The sequence below is a fragment of the Dromiciops gliroides genome, chromosome 3 (genome assembly GCF_019393635.1).
Source record: "Dromiciops gliroides isolate mDroGli1 chromosome 3, mDroGli1.pri, whole genome shotgun sequence".
Taxonomy (NCBI): domain Eukaryota; kingdom Metazoa; phylum Chordata; class Mammalia; order Microbiotheria; family Microbiotheriidae; genus Dromiciops; species Dromiciops gliroides.
Window position 1 is genome coordinate 664,247,538 of NC_057863.1, and position 18,042 is coordinate 664,265,579.

An 18,042-nucleotide genomic window follows, 5' to 3' on the forward strand; every position below is an offset into this window, starting at 1 on the left:
AAATAAAAAACAAACAACAAAAGCTACTTGAAATTATTAACAATTTAGGGGCAGCTAGGTGGCACAGTGAATAGAGCACTGGCCCTGGAGTCAGGAGTACCTGAGTTCAAATCTGGCCTGAGACACTTAACACTTACTAACTGTGTGACCCTGGGCAAGTCACTTAACCCCAATAGCCTCACTAAAAAAAAAAAAAACAAAAAAAAACAAAAAAAAATAAACAAGCTGTGGTAATATGATGGTGATGGAATATTTTTGTCCTATAAGAAAGACAAGCAGGATGATTTCAGAAAGGCCCATAAAGACTTGTATGAACTGAAGTACAGTTAAGTGAAAAGAACCAGAACTTTGTGCACCTAGAAAACAATATTGTTTGATGAAGAACTATGAATAACTTAACTAAACTTGGCAATACAATGATCTAAGACAAGCCCAAAGGACTATTGATAAAACATACTATCCACCCCCAAAAAAAGAACTGATATTGATGGAACACAGACTGAAACACACTATTTTTCACTTTCTTTCATTTTTTTGCCAGACAACGAGGGTTAAGTGACTTGCCCAGGGTGACAGCTAGTAAGTGTCAAGTATCTGAAATGGATTTGAACTCAGGTCCTCCTGAATCCAGGGCAATTACTTTATCCACTGATCCATCTAGCTATCCCTCGCAGCCTTGCATTTTAAGGATAATTGGACAGTCACCAGAGAGAAGAGTAAAGCCCTCCCAGATGGCAATCCTTAGAACTTCTAGAGCATTGCTCAGGTAATTCACCCTAGCCCACAACTCCCCTCCATGTAATCTGGTTGGAGTTTCTCATGCTGTCATATGCCCTGTAGGAGGACTCTCTCATCTCCATCTATATAGAGTACCTCCCATGAGGACATCCCAGGTCAAGTTCTGCCTTCCATAACCTGGAGACCCCCACTCGATTTCCATTCTACTTCAGGGAAGAAGGGGACATGGCTTCTGTCTTCCCTGGAGATAAAACTTCCTTGCTCAGCCCTTCTGCCCACCCCACCCCCACATAAGGGGGGCTAAAATTTTAGCTATACTATCTAAAATCTAATGAATGGTCGCCAATAAATTATAAGCTTTAGCAAGATTATTTAAGTGTTTAAGTATTTATTAAGGAGCATTATGATCAGAAAGAAAGGTAAAAATCTAACTATTTCTAAGAGACCCCATCATCCAACCCACCATGGCGAGGTCAGGAACCAAAAGAGAAAGAACTCCTTCACCAGTGTCTGCTTCCTACTTCGTGTCCTCCTCCCAGAAATGGGAGGCTCCTCAAGTTGATTGGCTGGTAGCCTTGATAGACAGTACCCAGGAGCAAACATCACTTCCTGACACCAAAGACCTTGACCACATGGCTTGCCCTCAGAGGTCTTCTCCTCATGGCAGAGGTTTTCTACAGTAAGTCTCCAGCAGGTGACATCATTCCAATCGTTACACCCACAAGACCTAAAACAAGGGATGGTCCAACAATGAGGGATTGAAGAGGGAAGGATGTCTTTCTTAGAGCACCCTGGAAAAGGACACATGGGCATTGATTCATCAGAACTCAGTGCTTCAATCCCTCCAACCACATTCAGGCAGATACCCAATTGCACAGAATTAAAACCTTCACAAAATGGCCCCTTTTCTACCTTTGCAATAATTCCCTGCCCCCCCCCATGACCTTCTGCCATCCATCCAGCAAGAAGAGCCAACTTCTGCTGTCACACATGTCCTTCCTCTCCCTGTTCTGTGGGAGAATAGAAGCTTTTTGAGCCCAGGGACATTGGGGTTCTTTGTTTCTCTATGTGACAGAGAGAGAGACAGAGAGACAGAGACAGAGACAGAGAGAAAGGGGCAGGGACAGGGAGAAGAAGAGGGACAGGGAGAGGAAGAGGGAGAGGTGAGGGAATGTGAGTGTCCTGGGCCCCTTTGGCAGAAAAATTGCTTAGAAATGTTAGTGGACTGATCCCCTTCATACCCAAATTCATCCCTCCATACTACCCACTCCATCCAAGAAACCTCCCACTGCTAACCAACCTTCCCATAGAGGTTTTTCCGTATCTCCACCATCATTAGTGCCTTCTCTTCATCATTATTTCCCATTGGTGACATATACATTGGGGATGTACCTTTCTTCCTTTGTCTCCATTAGAATGTGGCCTCTGCCAGTGGATACAAGTGCTATTCCCTTTCTATCCCCAGCTTAGCACAGGGTCTCGCACATAGCAAGCTCTTTATTAATAATGCTTATTGACTCATTACATTTATAGGGTTTGATAAACAGGATGAAATTTGGGATGTTTAACACACTTTCATTCCAGTATCAATGTTGTTGTCTACTCATCACCCCCCTGAGACAAATGCCCTTGAGCATATTAAAATCCTTCCCACAATGGATTCATAAAGAGCTGCTCATAAAAATAAATTCTCTAATTTTGAGCAACCTCTAAATGACAGGTGAATGCCTTTCCTCATTTATAATAGGGATAAGAGTTCTATATAATATGAATTCTCATGTGGGAAATAAGAGAAGATTATTGCCAGAATGTTTTACCATATTGATTATATTCCTAAGGTTTCTCTCCAGTGTGGATTCTCTGATGTGCAGCAAGATCTGAGGTGCATCTGAATTTCTTTCCATACTGATTACATTGTGTGGATTCTCTCATGCTTTGCAAGATGGGAGCTCTGTGTGAAAGCCTTTCCACACTGATAACATTCATAAGGTTTCTCTCCAGTGTGGATTCTTTGATGTGCAGCAAGATTGGAGCTCTGTGTGAAAGCCTTTCCACACTGATTACATTCATAAGGTTTATCTCCAGTGTGAATTCTCTGATGTGCAACAAGACTGGAATTCAATGTGAAAGTCTTTCCACACTGATTACATTCATAAGGTTTCTCTCCAGTGTGGATTCTCTCATGCTTTGCAAGATGGGAGCTCTGTGTGAAAGCCTTTCCACACTGATTACATTCATAAGGTTTATCTCCAGTGTGGATTCTCTGATGTGCAACAAGACTGGAATTCAATGTGAAAGCCTTTCCACACTGATTACATTCATAAGGTTTATCTCCAGTGTGGATTCTCTGATGTTCAGCAAGACTGGAATTCAATGTGAAAGCCCTTCCACACTGATTACATTCATAAGGTTTATCTCCAGTGTGGGTTCTCTCATGCTTTGCAAGATGGGAGCTCTGTGTGAAAGCCTTTCCACACTGATTACATTCATAAGGTTTATCTCCAGTGTGGATTCTCTGATGTGCAGCAAGATTGGAGCTGTGTGTGAAAGCCTTTCCACACTGATCACATTCATAAGGCTTCTCTCCAGTGTGGATTCTCTGATGTGCGGCAAGATTGGAGCTCTGTGTGAAAGCCTTTCCACACTGATTACATTCATAAGGTTTATCTCCAGTGTGGATTCTCTGATGTTCAACAAGACTGGAATTCAATGTGAAAGCCTTTCCACAGTGATCACATTCATAAGGCTTCTCTCCAGTATGGATTCTCTGATGTGCAGCAAGATGTGAGCTGTGTGTGAAAGTCTTTCCACATTGATCACATTCATAAGGCTCCTTTCTAATGTGAGATTTCTGAAGAGTAATGAGCTTAGAGTTCTGATTGAAGGCTTTCTGACCTCTTTTACTTCCATAAAGCATTTCTCCAATATAACTTTTCTGATTTCTAATGACATCAGAATTCAAATTCATGTTCATTTCCAGATGACTCCCTCGATACATTTGCATTTCAAGAGATTTCTCCTGAGCCTTAAAAGCCTCCAGTTGTTTAGGAAAGCATTTATTATGATCTTCACTGTCCTGAAAAGAGTCATTCCATGAAGTCATTCTCTTACTGCTATTTAGAACTTTAGATAGTATGAATCTCTCTCGAATTTCACCAAACTCACAGATTCTTTTAGGATTTTTATCCACCTTGGTATTAGAGTCACAGATTTCTCTCAAACTGAAGGTACAAGCACCATGACTCTCAAATCTATGCTGGCCAAATGCTTCCATAGAAATTGTAGTCATTGTAGTCACCATGGTAGGCATCTCCTTCACTTCAAACCTGGTCTCTACATCTGAAGAAAACAATAATGTATTAACAGAAAGACACAATACTCCTAAATACAGGTTATTTTTTTTCTGTTGGAACAATGTGAACTGATTTGTGTTTTGTTTCTGCAGTCAAAATGAAGAATTTTCCAATCAAAGTAGGCAGAACCTATCTTTGGAAATACCTGCAATATGTCTTATTTCATTTTGTCAATAGAAATTTCTCTTTTTTCCCAATTCTGTGTAAAGATAGCTTTCAACATTTACTTCCCATTCAATTTTGAGTTGCAAATTTTTTTCCCTCCTTCTTTTTTATTCCCCTCCCCAAGATGGCAAACAATCTGATATAGCTTATACCTGTGGAACCATGTAAATGCATTGCCACAATAGTCACGTTGTGAAAGTTTTTCATACAATGGTGATAATTATATATACAATGTGCTCTGCTCATTCCCCTCAGTATCCATTCTTATAAGTCTTTCCAGTTTTTTCTACCTACTCATCATTTCATATAGCACAATATTATTTCATTATATTCCTATACCCCAATTTGTTCATTCATTCCCCAATTGATGGGCATTGCCACAGTTTCCAATTATTTGCAAGCAATGAAAAGCAGCTATTTTTGTAAATTTTTGTAAATATAGGTCTTTTTCCCAATCTTAATAGTCTTTTATTTTTCCCAGCTACATGCAAAGATAGTTTTAAAATATGTTTTTATAAGATTTTGAGTAACATATTTTTCTCCCTACACTCTCCCCAGGACAGAAAGCAATCCGATATGAGTCCTTTGGAATTTTCTTGGCCCATTGTATTGCTGAGAAAAGCTAAGTCTATGAGAATTGATGATAATACAATGTTGCTTTTACTGTATAGAATGTTCTCTTGGTTCTGCTCACTTCACTAAGCATTGATCCACATAAGTCTTTGCAGGTTTTTCTTAAATTTGCCCACTCATCATTTATTTTAGAATAGTATTCAATTCCATTCAGATACCACAACCATTCCCCAACTGATGGGCATTACCTTCCATTTCCAGTTATTTGCAATTAAAAAAGCAGTCATAAATATTTATTTATATGTAGGTCTTTTTTTTTATATATCTTTGGGAAACAGAATTTGTAGTGGGATTGCTAGATCAAAGAGTATGCAGTTTTATTGCCCTTTGGGCATAGTTACAAACTGCTCTGCAGAAGGGTTGAATCACAACTCCACCAACAAGTCATTTGTGTTCCAATTTTCCCACTTCCCCAACATTGATCATATTCCTTTTCTGTCATATTATCCAATCTGATGAGTGTCAGGTGGTACTTGAGAGTTGTTTTCAGTTTCATCTCTCTACTCACTCGTGAATTACAGCACTTCTTCATATGACTCTAGGCAGCTTTGATTTCTGAATCTGAAAACTGCCTGTTCATTTTCTTTGACCATTGATCAGTTGGGGAATGGCTTGAATTCTTATACATTTGATTTAGTTCTCTTATACATGTGAGAAATAAGGGCTTTATCAGAAACACTTGCTATAAAAATTGTTTCCCATCTTGCCTCTTTCCTTCTTATCTTAGTTGCACTGATTTTTGTTTTTTGTTTTTTCTATGAGCATTTCTTAATTTAATATAATCAAAATTATTTTTCATGATGATCTGTATCTCTTATTTGGTCCTAAAGTCTTATTTCCACAAATGACAAATAAACTATTCCTTTTTCTCCTAATTTGCTTATGGTATCACCCTTTATATCTAAATCATGTACCCATTCTGACTGTATCTTGGTATAAAGTGTGTGATGTTGGTCTAGGCCAGTTGTTGCCCTACCATTTTCCATGTTAACCAGCAGTTTTTCTCAAATACAGCATTCTCATCTTAGAAACTGGAATCTTTTGGTTCCTCAAATGGTAGATTACTATAGTCATGTACACCTCTGTCAGGTGTACCTACCCTATTCTACTTATCAGGTACTCTAGTTTCTAGCCATTACCAGATGGTTTTGGTGACTGCTGCTTTATAGCATAGACTTAGTCCTGGTATGGCTAGGCCACCTTCCTTTGCATTTTTTCATTAGTTCTCTTGATATTCTTGACCTTTTGTTCTTCAAAAAAAAAAATGTTTCCCCTAGCACTATAAAACAATTGCAATTTGTTTTATTTTTTTGATACCTTGCTGCTGTTTGTCCTTCATTATTGAAGAGGACCAAGATATTGGGGAGGTGAGGTCATGACTTACAATGAATTGGATTTTAGTGAGGAAAGGCTGTGCAGTGCAAAGTCACTGTTATGGGCCCAGGGTACCTTAGAAGTTTTATGGGGGGAATCAATGAACTTGCTCCTTGAGAAACTAAGCCAAAGGACAGACACATCTGAAGAGATAAGCAGCACCTGATCTGGACTGAGATAACTCCAGTACCACCACTATTCATTCCAGTCTTCCCCACCCCTTGAGGAGATAACCCCATTAAGTGTGGCTGCTGCCAAAGTGGTGTGAGGGGACAAAAGAACCATCCCTCACCAGACTGCTTCCAACCTGCCACCCAATAAGGAAAATTTCTACAGTCAGATGATCACCCCATCAGACCACCATGAGTCTTCTATAAAAGTATCTGTCTGTCTCCTGCTGAAGGAGAAAGGTACTTCAGAGAGTCATGCATCTGAGCCATGCCTTCTCCCCATGAGAAGAAGTCCAAGGACTTCTCTCTTGGTTTCCTTTCCCTAGCACTGAAATAAAGTATTATTTAATTCTAATTGGATTTGTGTGCAAGAGGTTGTAATTCTTTAAGGAGGAATTCCTAAGAACCCCCACCCCAGACCCCCTAATCTCTCCTCCCCAACCATCTGGTTCCAGTGGCAAAATATTTATCAGACCAACTGGAGATGATCCCAAATGCAATGGGATACATTGGCATTTCAAATCAAGGTCTTTCTCAGGTCTCACTTTGTCTGAGGCAATGCCCATTCAATGATTAAGGGTAGGCTGTTGTTTGTCCTTCATTCTCAAAGAAGACCATGTCATTGAGGTGATTTCGTGGGTACAGTGGCAAGATATATCTATCAGGGTGACTGGAGATGGCCCAGGATATTTAAGGACACTGGGGTTAAGTGACTTGCCCAGGCTCACACACCTGGTAAAAACAAACAAACAGACTGATAAAAGGAGGCAGCTGGCTGCTGCAGTGCATAAGGCACTGGCCCTGGATTCAGGAGGACCTGAGTTCAGATGTAGCCTCAGACACTTTACACTTACTATCTGTGAGACCCTGGGCAAGTCACTTAACCCTCATTGCCCCAAACCCCACCCCCCCCAAAAAAGTTGAAAAATGGGGGTGGGGCAAAGACCCTCAGAGTTTCTGTACAAAAGAGATTAAATTGCTGTTTAGGCTCATTCTGAGTCATCAAAAGGCCAAACAATGGCAAAATGAGGCCTAGGCTGGGATGATTGGGATGGAAATGAGTAAGTAAATGAATCTGGGTAGAATTGTCATTTTTATTATATTAGCTCAACCTACTCATGAGAAATTGTTATTTTCCAATTGTATACATCTGACTTTACTTGTAAACAATTACAAGTGTTTTGCAATTGTGTTCATTTAACTCCTGGGTTTTTCTTAGCAAGTAAACATCTAAGTATTTTATATTGTCTACAGTTATTTCAAATGGAATTTATCTTTTTATCTCCTACTGTTGAGGTTTCCTGGTAATATATAGAAATGATGACATATTTGGGCATATTTTACATCTTGTGACTTTGCTAATGTTCTTAATTTCTTTTAGTTGATTCTCTAAGTATGCTACCATATCATTTTCAAAGAGTTTTGGGGGGCAGCTAGTTGGTGCAGTGGATAGCGCACCAGCCCTAGAATCAGGAGTACCTGAATTCAAATCCAACCTCAGACACTTAACACTTACTAGCTGTGTGACCCTGGGCAAGTCACTTAACCCCAATTGCCTCACTAAAAAAAAAAAAGATTCATTGGTCTACAATTTTCTTTCTGTTTTGGCTCTTCCTCATTTAGGAATCATCACCATATTTGTGTCATAAAAACAATTTTTTAGGACTTCACCTATTTTACCAAACAGTTTCTATAATATTGGAATTCACTGTTCTTTAAATGTTTGGTAGAATTCACTTGTAAATCCATCTGGCCCTGGTGATTTTCTTTTTCTTAAAGACTTCATTGATGGCTGGTTGAATTCCTTTTTCTAAAATGGATGATTTTATCTTTTTTTTTTTTTGGTGAGGAAATTGGGGTTAAGTGACTTGCCCAGGGTCACACAGCTAGTAAGTGTCAAGTGTCTGAGGCCGGATTTGAACTCAGGTCCTCCTGACTCCAGGGCCGGTGCTCTATCCACTGCACCACCTAGCTGCCCCCTATGCTTTCTTTAAATACCTACAGATGATTAAAAGTGTGTGAATCTCAAGTAATCTTCCTGCTTTTTTGTACTGATAGATTTAGATGCCCTATCACATGATCATGCTTGGTAAATTTCATAGGCTCAGAAATAGGTTTCAGTTATTATATCCAACTTTTAAAAAAATTTTCTGATCCAAAGATATCACACCAATTCCTGCTCCTATATGAAATATTCATTTCATTTGCTAATCTATATTGTATCTCAAATTGAATTGTGAATCCAACATCTTTCTATTAGAAAGTTAACAGCATGACTCACTATTGGTTTTCTAGTACCACTTCCTATTTACTGTTTCATGAAGTCTTTGGAAGTTCATGATGATAAAGTTCAAGGGGTTTTAGCTAAAAATTATTTAAGGCAAAACAATCTGGTACTGGCTAAGAAATAGAGTAGCGGATTAGGGGAACAGAATAGGTATAAATTGCACTATAGTAATTGACTACAGTAATCTAGTATATGACAAACCCAAAGATTGAAGCTTTTGGAACAAATATTCACCATCGGACAAAAACTACAGGGAAAAGTGGAAAACAGAATGGCAAAAACTAGGTATAGGCCTACATCTCACACACTTTAAAAGTAAAAGAAGAGCTGATACTCTAACCAAATTAAGAGAGCACGGCAGAGTTTATCTGTCAGATTTCTGGACAGGGGAAGAATTTAGGACCAAAGAAGATATAGAGATCATTATAAAATGTAAGATAATTTTGATTATATAAAATTAAAAAGTTTTTGCAAAAACAAAACCAATGCAACAAAAATTTTAAGAAGAGCAGGAAACAGAATGAATTTTTGAAACAAGCATTTCTGAGAGAGGCTTCATTTCTCCAACATGTAGAGAACTGAATTAAATTTATAAAAATACAGGTTATTCCCCAATTGAGAAATGGTCAAAGAATACCAAAAGGCAGTTTTCAAACAAAGACATTAAAGCTTTCCATATTCATATGAAAAAAATGTTCTAAATCCCTACAGATTAGGAAAATGCAAGTTATAACAAATCTGCAATTCCACCTCACACCTATGAGAGCGGCAAAACAAGAAAACACTGGATGTTGGAGGGGGTGTGGGAAAACTGGGAGACTAATCCACTCTTGGTGGAGTTGTGAACTGATCTAACCATTATGGAGAACAAACTGGAACTATGTCCAAAGGATTATAAAATTCTGCATACCCTTTCATCCTCCAGTACCATTGCTGGATTTATATCCCAAAGACATCTCCCAAAAGAAAAAAAAAACTATTTGTTGTTTGCTGTTTTTTTGTTTTGTTTTGTTTTGTTTTATTGCTGTTGTTGGCAGGGCAATGAGGGTTAAGTGACTTGCCCAGGGTCACACAGCTAGTAAGTGTCAGGTGCCTGAGGCTGGACATGAACTTAGGTCCTACTGAATCCAGGGTCAGTGTTTTATCCACTGTAGCTCCTAGCTGCCTTGGAAAAAGAATTATTTGTACAAAAATATTTATAGCAGCTCTTTGGCTGGTGGCTAAGAATTCATGGAATTCAGAGGTATGCCCATCAATTGGACAAGGGCTAAACAAGCTGTAGTATATTATTTTAATGTAATGTTACTGAATTAAAAGAAATCACAAACATGATGATTTCAGAAATGCCTTATATGAACTGATGAGCAGAACCAGGAGAACATGTGCACAGTGAATGTGATAATATTTGATGAAGAACTGTGAATGACTTAACTATTCCCAGCAATACAATGATCCAAAATGATCCCAAAGAATAATGACGAAGCATAAAATTCACCTCCAAAGGCAGAACTGATATTGATTGAACACAAACTGAAGCATGCTACTTTTAACACTCTTTTTTTCTTTTGAGTTTTCCTATGCAAAATGACTAATACAGTAATGTTTTACCTAATTGCACGTGTATAACACATACATGATTGCTTTCTGCCTCTGGGAAGGGGTAGAGAAGGAGTAGGGAGGGAGGGATAGAATTTGGAATTCAAAACTTTAAATAAAAATAATTATCAAAAATTATTTATTGGCACCTTAGGCAGTAAAGAATTGCCAAGGTTTACTTCCAATATATATCCCTGTATACTGATTTCCAAATATCATGGTTAGGCAAAAAATGATGTTATTTAAAAGAAAAAGACCTTTGCTTGGTATCAATTCTTCAAGTCTCTCACCAATCCACTTAATTCCCCACCCAGGTGTCAAATTCGTCTACTATAGGGCACTTCTGATGATGTCACTGCCCACTCAATAAGCATCCTTCCTACTGACTCCCTATTAATAGGATCAGATTTAAATCCTCTGCTTGGCTGTTAAAGCCCTTTCCCATCACCCCCTCTCCTAGTTTCCCAGTCTTGTTTCACCTTCCTTTCCCTCCACATGAGTGAGAATCAGTGGCACAGGTTTCTTTCGTGACCACTCACATCTCCTGACTCCATGTTCCTTGCCCCTTGTGCTTGCTCTGGCTTCCCTGAAGTCCCACCTAAAACTCCTCCTTCTCATATTATCAAAGTTTTATCCCTGCTCAGGAATTGAAAGGCCAAGCTGCTTGACTTTTCCCCCTGTATTATACATGAGGAAATTGGGGCTCAGAGGATCAGTTGCTTGCCCAGGATCCCACTGCTGAAGTGAGTCTAAAAACAATTTCAAAGCCAGCCCTTCCTGCCCACAAGTCCAGCACTCCCTTCAGCCCAACACTTAGAGACCTGTCATGGTAACAGCCCTCAAACACCTGCTTTTATGTCACTCACCTGGACAGGAGCTCCTTGGACCTTCCTGGAAAGGGGAGCTCAGATCTTCTCTAGAGACTGGAATTCCTGGGAATACAGAATTAGGAAGTGATGAGGATGGAGAAATAGAGAATTTACTCCTCTTTAGGCAAAGAAGACATGTAAAAATGACAGGATGGTTCCCATGGTATTGTTGGGATCTTTGGAGGCAGGCTGAGATCACACAGACCTATGGGAACCAGAAAATGTCCCCTTTTATTCACCTCTTTCCCAGAAGGATGGGCACACTGCCTAGCCTGTTATCTAGAAATTGGAGGCTGCTGGTAAGGCAGTGGTAAAAGCCGTGTGCCTGGAGTCAGAGAGACCAGTTCAAACCAGTGTCAGACACATTGTAGCTGTGTCCCCGTGGGGAAGTTGTGTAACCTCTGTTTGCCTCAGTTCACTCACCTATGAAATGGGGATAAAAATACTACCAAACTCAGAGGGATGTTGTGAAGATCAAATGATAATAGGTACAATGCAGTTAGCCCAGTGACGGATATAAACTAGGTATATGTAAATGCCGAGCATCCACACACTACTGAAACAAAGACAGTTGCGCTGGCTCCGTCATGTGCACTGCACGCAAGACAGGCGCATTCCTAAAGACCTGCTCTATGGTGAGTTAGCCTCAGGCCAAAGACCTGCTGGTCGCCCCCAGCTTCCCTGCAGAGATGTATGCAAGTGAGACTTGAGGGCTCTGGGAATAAACACTGGCAGCTGGGAGGAGATGGCCAAGGACCTCGCCCGATGGAGTTCAGTACTCCAGAGCAGCTTGCCCGCAGCTGAGATGGGCCTCCAAGCTCTGGAGGAAGGAAAACGAATGAGATGCAGGAACCGACGGGCAACAGAGAGCGCAGTTTTCCGATGTCCTCATTGCGGCAGGAGCTTCAGCTCCCCTATCGGACTGCACAGCCACACTGTGGCCTGTGGCTCTTCAAGGTGCTGATCCATGGTCATCCGCGACTGAGGGAAGCCTACTACCATATGTAAATGCTTATTCCATTCCCTTCCTTTCCCAGTATCTAGACTGGAATTCAAGGGAACAAAGAAGGAAGAATCAGGATAAACTGGCTAGGCCTGGCAGTATCAGGAGCAGTGAGCTCCTATGTTTAGTAGCTCAGAGTCACCAGAGGCAAAGGTCCTTACCCACAGAAAGCAGGTTCTGGACATTCTCCTGCATGACCTCCTTGTACAGCTCTTTCTGAGAATGGTCCAAGAGGCGCCACTCCTCCTCTGTGAAGTCCACAGCCACATCCTTGAATGTCACCGACTCCTAAGCCATCAAAAGTCACATGAATTAGAGGTGTAAAAGACTTCAGAATTCATCTTGTCCATCCCTCACCAACTTAGAGGAAGACACTGAAGCACAGAGGGATTCAGAGAGACCAGGGAAGACTGGGGTGGCCTGAGGCAGAAGGAAATGAGCAGAACCAGGACAGCACCACAGAGGACAATGTACATGTAACAGGATAAAGTTTCCTTGGCTCTGCTGGATTCCACCTTTGCTGATGCTGGTCAGGTCTGTGGATGGGCTGCACTCACCTGGGATGAGGGTCTCTGGGTCCCAGGGGCCATTCTCTCTGGCCCCAGTATCTTTCCTTGGAATAGCCTTTGGTCATCTGCAATCTGACCTGGGGAGAGAGAAGGATCTCAGAGTGGGGGAGTCATTGTACCTGCCTTTTCTTGCCAGGGTGGGCACTAGCCTACCTGGAATTACAGAGCTTGGTCTCAGAGCACTTGCAAATGTCCTGCCCTCAGGGGAGAGATTCCGACCAGAACAGGAGGAGAGCAGGGAGGGTCAGGCTTAGAAGTCTCAACAGGAAGAGGACTTGCCCCCCTCTTTACCTCCTTTCCTTTCTCCTCCTGCCCCTCCCCCATCCTCCTGGAGAGACTCAGGGGGCAGAAGGGGCTGGGGATCCCCCAGGAGAGGAGACCAGGCAGAGCCTCAATGACCCCAGGTCTGGTGCTCCATCCACCCTAATGTTACGGCACAATTGGCACAGAAAATACTCAGCCAGGTACTCGAGGTGGAGAGAGTTTGTTACACGTGGACCAAAGGGGGTCTTCAAACCTCCAACAATGAGTCTTGCTATATAAAAAAAGAGTAGGCATGGTGTGAGCTGTGCCACCTAGCTGCTAAAGGCCTTTGAAGGGTGCAAGCATCCTCTTTCTTCTTGTTGGTCTGTTTTCCATTCCTTTCCCTGCTTAAGGACCCTGGGTCAAGGAGCTAAGGAAGACAGTCAGATACAGAGATGGAGGACAGATAAGCAGATAGGAATAAAGCTCTATTTGCACACATATACATCTACGTGTGTGTATATATATATATATATATATATATATATATATATATATATATATATATATATATACACACACACAAACATGTATATGTACATGTACGCATACACACATACAAATGTCCACATAAATACACACATACATATAACATTTGAGCTGTGAGATCACAGGAACCAAATGTCCATCACTCTTTTTTTTTTTTTTTTTTTGCAGGGCAATGGGGTTAAATGACTTGCCCACAGTCACCCAGCTAGTAAGTGTCAAGTGTCTGAGGCCGGATTTGAGCTCAGGTCCTCCTGAATCCAGGGCTGGTGATTTATCCACTGCACCACCTAGCTGCCCCATCCATCACTCTTGAGTGGATCAACAACCTGCCATGTACCTGTCTGGCATCAAACTGTGCTCCCTTATTCTGCATGTCCCTGGCAAGGACCCTGACAATTCTCCCCACAAGATCAAATGATTTAATATTTCTAAGGCTCCCGGCACAGAACAGACACCACAGGACCAGCCCCAAGCCCCTTTCCACTTTTCTTGCACCTCCCTCTCCCCCGCCTCTTCTCTGGCCCAAGGACACTGGCCTCCTGGCTGATCCTTGACCAAGGCCCTCCATCCCTGATGCTGCGCCCTTCCAGTGGCTGTCTCTCATGCCTGGAGTGTCCTTCCTCCTCCCCTGCCCCTCCTGGCTTCCTTCCCATCTCAGCTCACATCTCACCTTCTGAACACAAGCTTTTCCTGGTCCCTGACCCTGCTAGAGCCTTCCCTCTGAGGCTGCCTCCCACCCATACTGTAGAGAGACCTTCTGTGGACCCAGCTGCTGACACACTGTCTCCCCCATTAGACTGTGAGCCCCTTGAGGGCAAGGCTTGTTATTGTTGGAACCTCCCTTTGCATCCCCAGTAGGTTGGCACAGTGCTTGGCACAGAGGAGCCCCTGTCTAAATGCTCATTGACTGGACCTAAGAATGACAAGTGAGAGGGATTCAGAGAGAGCAGGGAAGACTGGGGTGGTCTGAGGCAGAAGGAAATGAGCAGAACCAGGGGGACCATGTCTGCTCTGCTGACAGCACGGCACAGGACAACTTCCATCTGACAGGATAAAGCTTCCTTGGCTCTGCTGGATTCCCCCTTAGCTGATGCTGGTCAGCTCTGTGGATGGGCTGCACTCACCTGGGATGGGGGTCTCTGGGTCCCCGGGGTCATTCTCTCTGGCTCCAGGCTCTCTCCTTGGAATAGCCTTTGGTTGTCTGCAGCCTGACCTGGGGAGGGAGAAGGGTCTTGGTGTTGGGGAGACACTGACTTTGTTTTCTCTTCCTAGGCTGGATGCTGACCTGCCCGGAATCATAGAGCTTAGAGCCTCAGAGCACTTCCAAAGAGGGGAGCAGGGAGGGTCAGGCTTGGAAGTGAACTTGGTCTGAGCAGAAGGAGACTCCTTGTCTTTGGCCTCATGCCCCTTCCCCATCCTCCCACTGAGACCCCAGAATTAGGAAGAGCTTGGGGTCCCAAATGGGAGGAGACCAGGCAGAGTCTCAATGACTCCTTACTCAGAGCTCTCCCTCCACCTGATACTATGGGTGACATGGGAAGGTGGGTCAGCTGCCCCATGGTAACAGTGGGAATGGCACCCCAGGACCTTGGGGATGTGAGGGGAGCCTCAACATGAAGCAGAGGCAAGGGGCAGACCAGAGAGCCAGGCCCAAGAAGGAGGCCTGCTCCTGGCCAGCCTGGCTGACCCTCACCAAGGGGTCAGATGGGGAAGATGAGCCACGATGGAGTTGGCAGCCGGCAGAAGTGGGGTTTGGGGGTTCAGACCTACCTGGGGCTAGCATGTGCAGAGATGGTTTTCAGAAGACAGAGATCTCAGCCCGGGGGGAGGAGGCAGAGAGATCTCAGATGGGGGGGGGAGGAGGCAGAGAGATCTGGGGGGGGAGAGATCTCAGCCTGGGGGGGAGGGGGCGGAGAGATCCCAGATCCGAGGGGAGGAGGCAGAGAGATCTCAGCGCCGGGGGGGGGGGGGGGGGGGGGGGGGAGGGGAGGGGGCGGAGAGATCTCAGATCCCGGGGGGAGGGGGCGGAGAGATCCCAGTCTCCACTCCGGGTTTTCTGCCCGCCCACGCTGGGAGGCTCCTCCTACTCCCCAGAGCCCCCCCCCCTGCCCCGCCCCCCAGGCCCCGGCTGGGCCCTTTCCTCCAATCACACCCAGGGCCAGGATCTCCGGACCCGGGCTGCCTCTCCTCCCCAAGCCCTGCCCTCCGTCACGTGGAATGCCTCGGCCAATGGGATGGCCCCTTTCTTCCCCTCTCCCTCCTCCCGGGCCTCTAGACTCCACCCCCGGGCCCTGGTCCTCTCTGAGAGCTCCTCCTTCCCCAGGCCTCCAGCACTTGTCCCCCTCCATCCCCTTCCCTCCTCAGCAGAACCCCCTTGGCCTTCTTCCAGCTCCGCCTGCTACACGCCCCCCGGGGCCTTCTGGCCAGGTCCAGGCAGCGGCGCCACACGTGCGGACTACATTTCCCAGAATGACTGTACCATGACGTCACCCATGTTGAGAGGGGGGGACTTTTCCTGTGGCCTCTGCAGAGCCCAAGGCATGCTGGGAATCTGGGCGTCACAGTTGTAGATTTCCGCAGGGGACCTGGTTCCTGGGCCAGCCTGGGCCAATGCAGGTTGGGGAGGGAGGTGCTGAGGGCGCAGGTTGGCAGGCAGGATCCTGGCTTCCAGCGGGCTGGGGGTGCCCCTCTTTCTCCTCACCCCTCCTCGGCACCCCAAAACCCTTGGCCCCTGCCTGGGTTCGCGAGGATAAATGAAGAAATGGGCCACCCACCTCCAGATATGTGGGACGGGTCACCCCAGGAATGTTGTCCTCGATGGTACCCCTTGGTAACTTGGGCTTCCTTGTCTCAGTTTGTGACAGGAGGGGGGTGAGGGGAAGGAGGGCATGTGGAGTTATTAGGAAAAAGCAGAAGAAAGCTCACTCACTTTTCTTGATCTAAGATAACTTTAAAAAAATTATATCTAAATAAAATTTTAAAGTTTGAATGAAAGAAATGGGCAGCAAGGTGGCCCAGTGGGATTCGGATCAGGCAGACCCATCTTTGGAGTTCAAATCCAGCCTCAGACACTCACTTGGTTGCCTCAGTTTCTTCATCTGTAAAATGGAAAGGAAAAAGGCAAACCACTCTAGTGTCTTTGCATCGCCCCAGTTGGGGACAGACAGTGAACAACACCAACAGATAAAGGAAAATCAAATTAGGAATTAGAGAAAGGAGAATATATCAAATATTACCTGGAAAATGATCAAGAAAAGTTATTCACGTCCAAGATATGGAGAGAACCAGCACTCACAGGGACCAGGAGCCATTGTGGATAGATGAGAACTAAGAGGCCAGGAAATTTTCCAAAGTCCTGACATGTGAAAACATGTTCCCAAGCAGTGATAAAAAGCTAAATCTTCCTAATTTACCCTAATAATCCTGACAGAAGAGCACACATTCAGAAGACGTTATTTCTTTTAGGGCTGATTTTGGTTTAAATCAAATCAACTGGGGATTTATAATAGCTAATGGTAACATTTTAATTCTATGGTCTAGTACTCTGCAATTATAAAATTCATATAATATCTCTGTGAAAGATATGTAGTGCCAATTGATTCCCCTGCTGTGTAAAAAAATTGTTTCCCCCTTTATCTAAGGACTTCTGCAGAGGTATTAGAAACTTATCAGATAACAAGCTAAAGTTAAAATATCCTAGCTTTTTCCTTTCCTTACAGCCAAATTTTCTGTCCCAAGGCTTTTTATCTTATAGATAAAGAACTTGGTGAATGCTGAGCGGGTGTGGCTGGTTCTCAATTTGGATAGCACAAGGAGGTATTCCAGGTTTCATGTAATAGATGATTAACCTTTAAGACTTCAAGTGGTGCTCAGTTCTATACATCTGGGGACTGCCTTTGATGCAAACATTTTTAATAAAATACTAGCCAAAAAAATTACAGAAATATGTCACAAAGATCATTCCCTATGACCAGCTGGGATTTATACCAGTTATGCAGGGCTGGCTCAATATTAGGAAAACTATCAGCATAATTGGCTGTATCAGTAACAAAAGTAACAGAAATAATATGATTATCTCAACAGATGTAGAAAAGGCTTTTGACAAAATACAGCACCCATTCCTATTAAAAAACATTAGAGATGGGGCAGCTAAATGGCACAGTGGAAAAAGCACCGGCCCTGGATTCAGGAGGACCTGAGTTCAAATCCAGCCTCAGACACTTGACACTTACTAGCTGTGTGACCCTGGGCAAGTCACTTAACTCTCATTGCCCCACAAAACAAACAAACAAAAACAAACAAAAAAGAACCCACTAAAGTGAATAGGAATAAAAGGAGCTTGGTTTAAATGATAAGTACTATTTATCTGAAACCATTAGCAAGCATTATCTACAATGGAGATATCCTAAAAGCCTTTCCAATACAATCAGGAATGAAGCAAGGATGCCCATTTTCGCCTCTGTTACTTAATATTGTATTAGAAATGTTACCTA

General features: G+C 43.4%; 1 protein-coding gene across 1 annotated transcript; it reads right to left on the reverse strand.

Moving 5' to 3' along the window:
* Positions 1 to 1,352: 1,352 nt before the first annotated feature.
* On the reverse strand, positions 1,353 to 15,354 carry LOC122751864 (zinc finger protein OZF-like). Its single transcript, XM_043999094.1, has 6 exons — positions 15,320 to 15,354; positions 14,674 to 14,762; positions 12,746 to 12,834; positions 12,350 to 12,476; positions 11,183 to 11,248; positions 1,353 to 4,077 (listed from the first exon to the last, which is right to left on the reverse strand). The coding sequence occupies exons 3-6, from the start codon at positions 12,776 to 12,778 to the stop codon at positions 2,648 to 2,650; spliced, it is 1,656 nt and encodes a 551-aa protein (XP_043855029.1). The 5' UTR covers positions 12,779 to 12,834; positions 14,674 to 14,762; positions 15,320 to 15,354; the 3' UTR covers positions 1,353 to 2,647.
* Between the last annotated feature and the right edge of the window lie 2,688 nt (positions 15,355 to 18,042).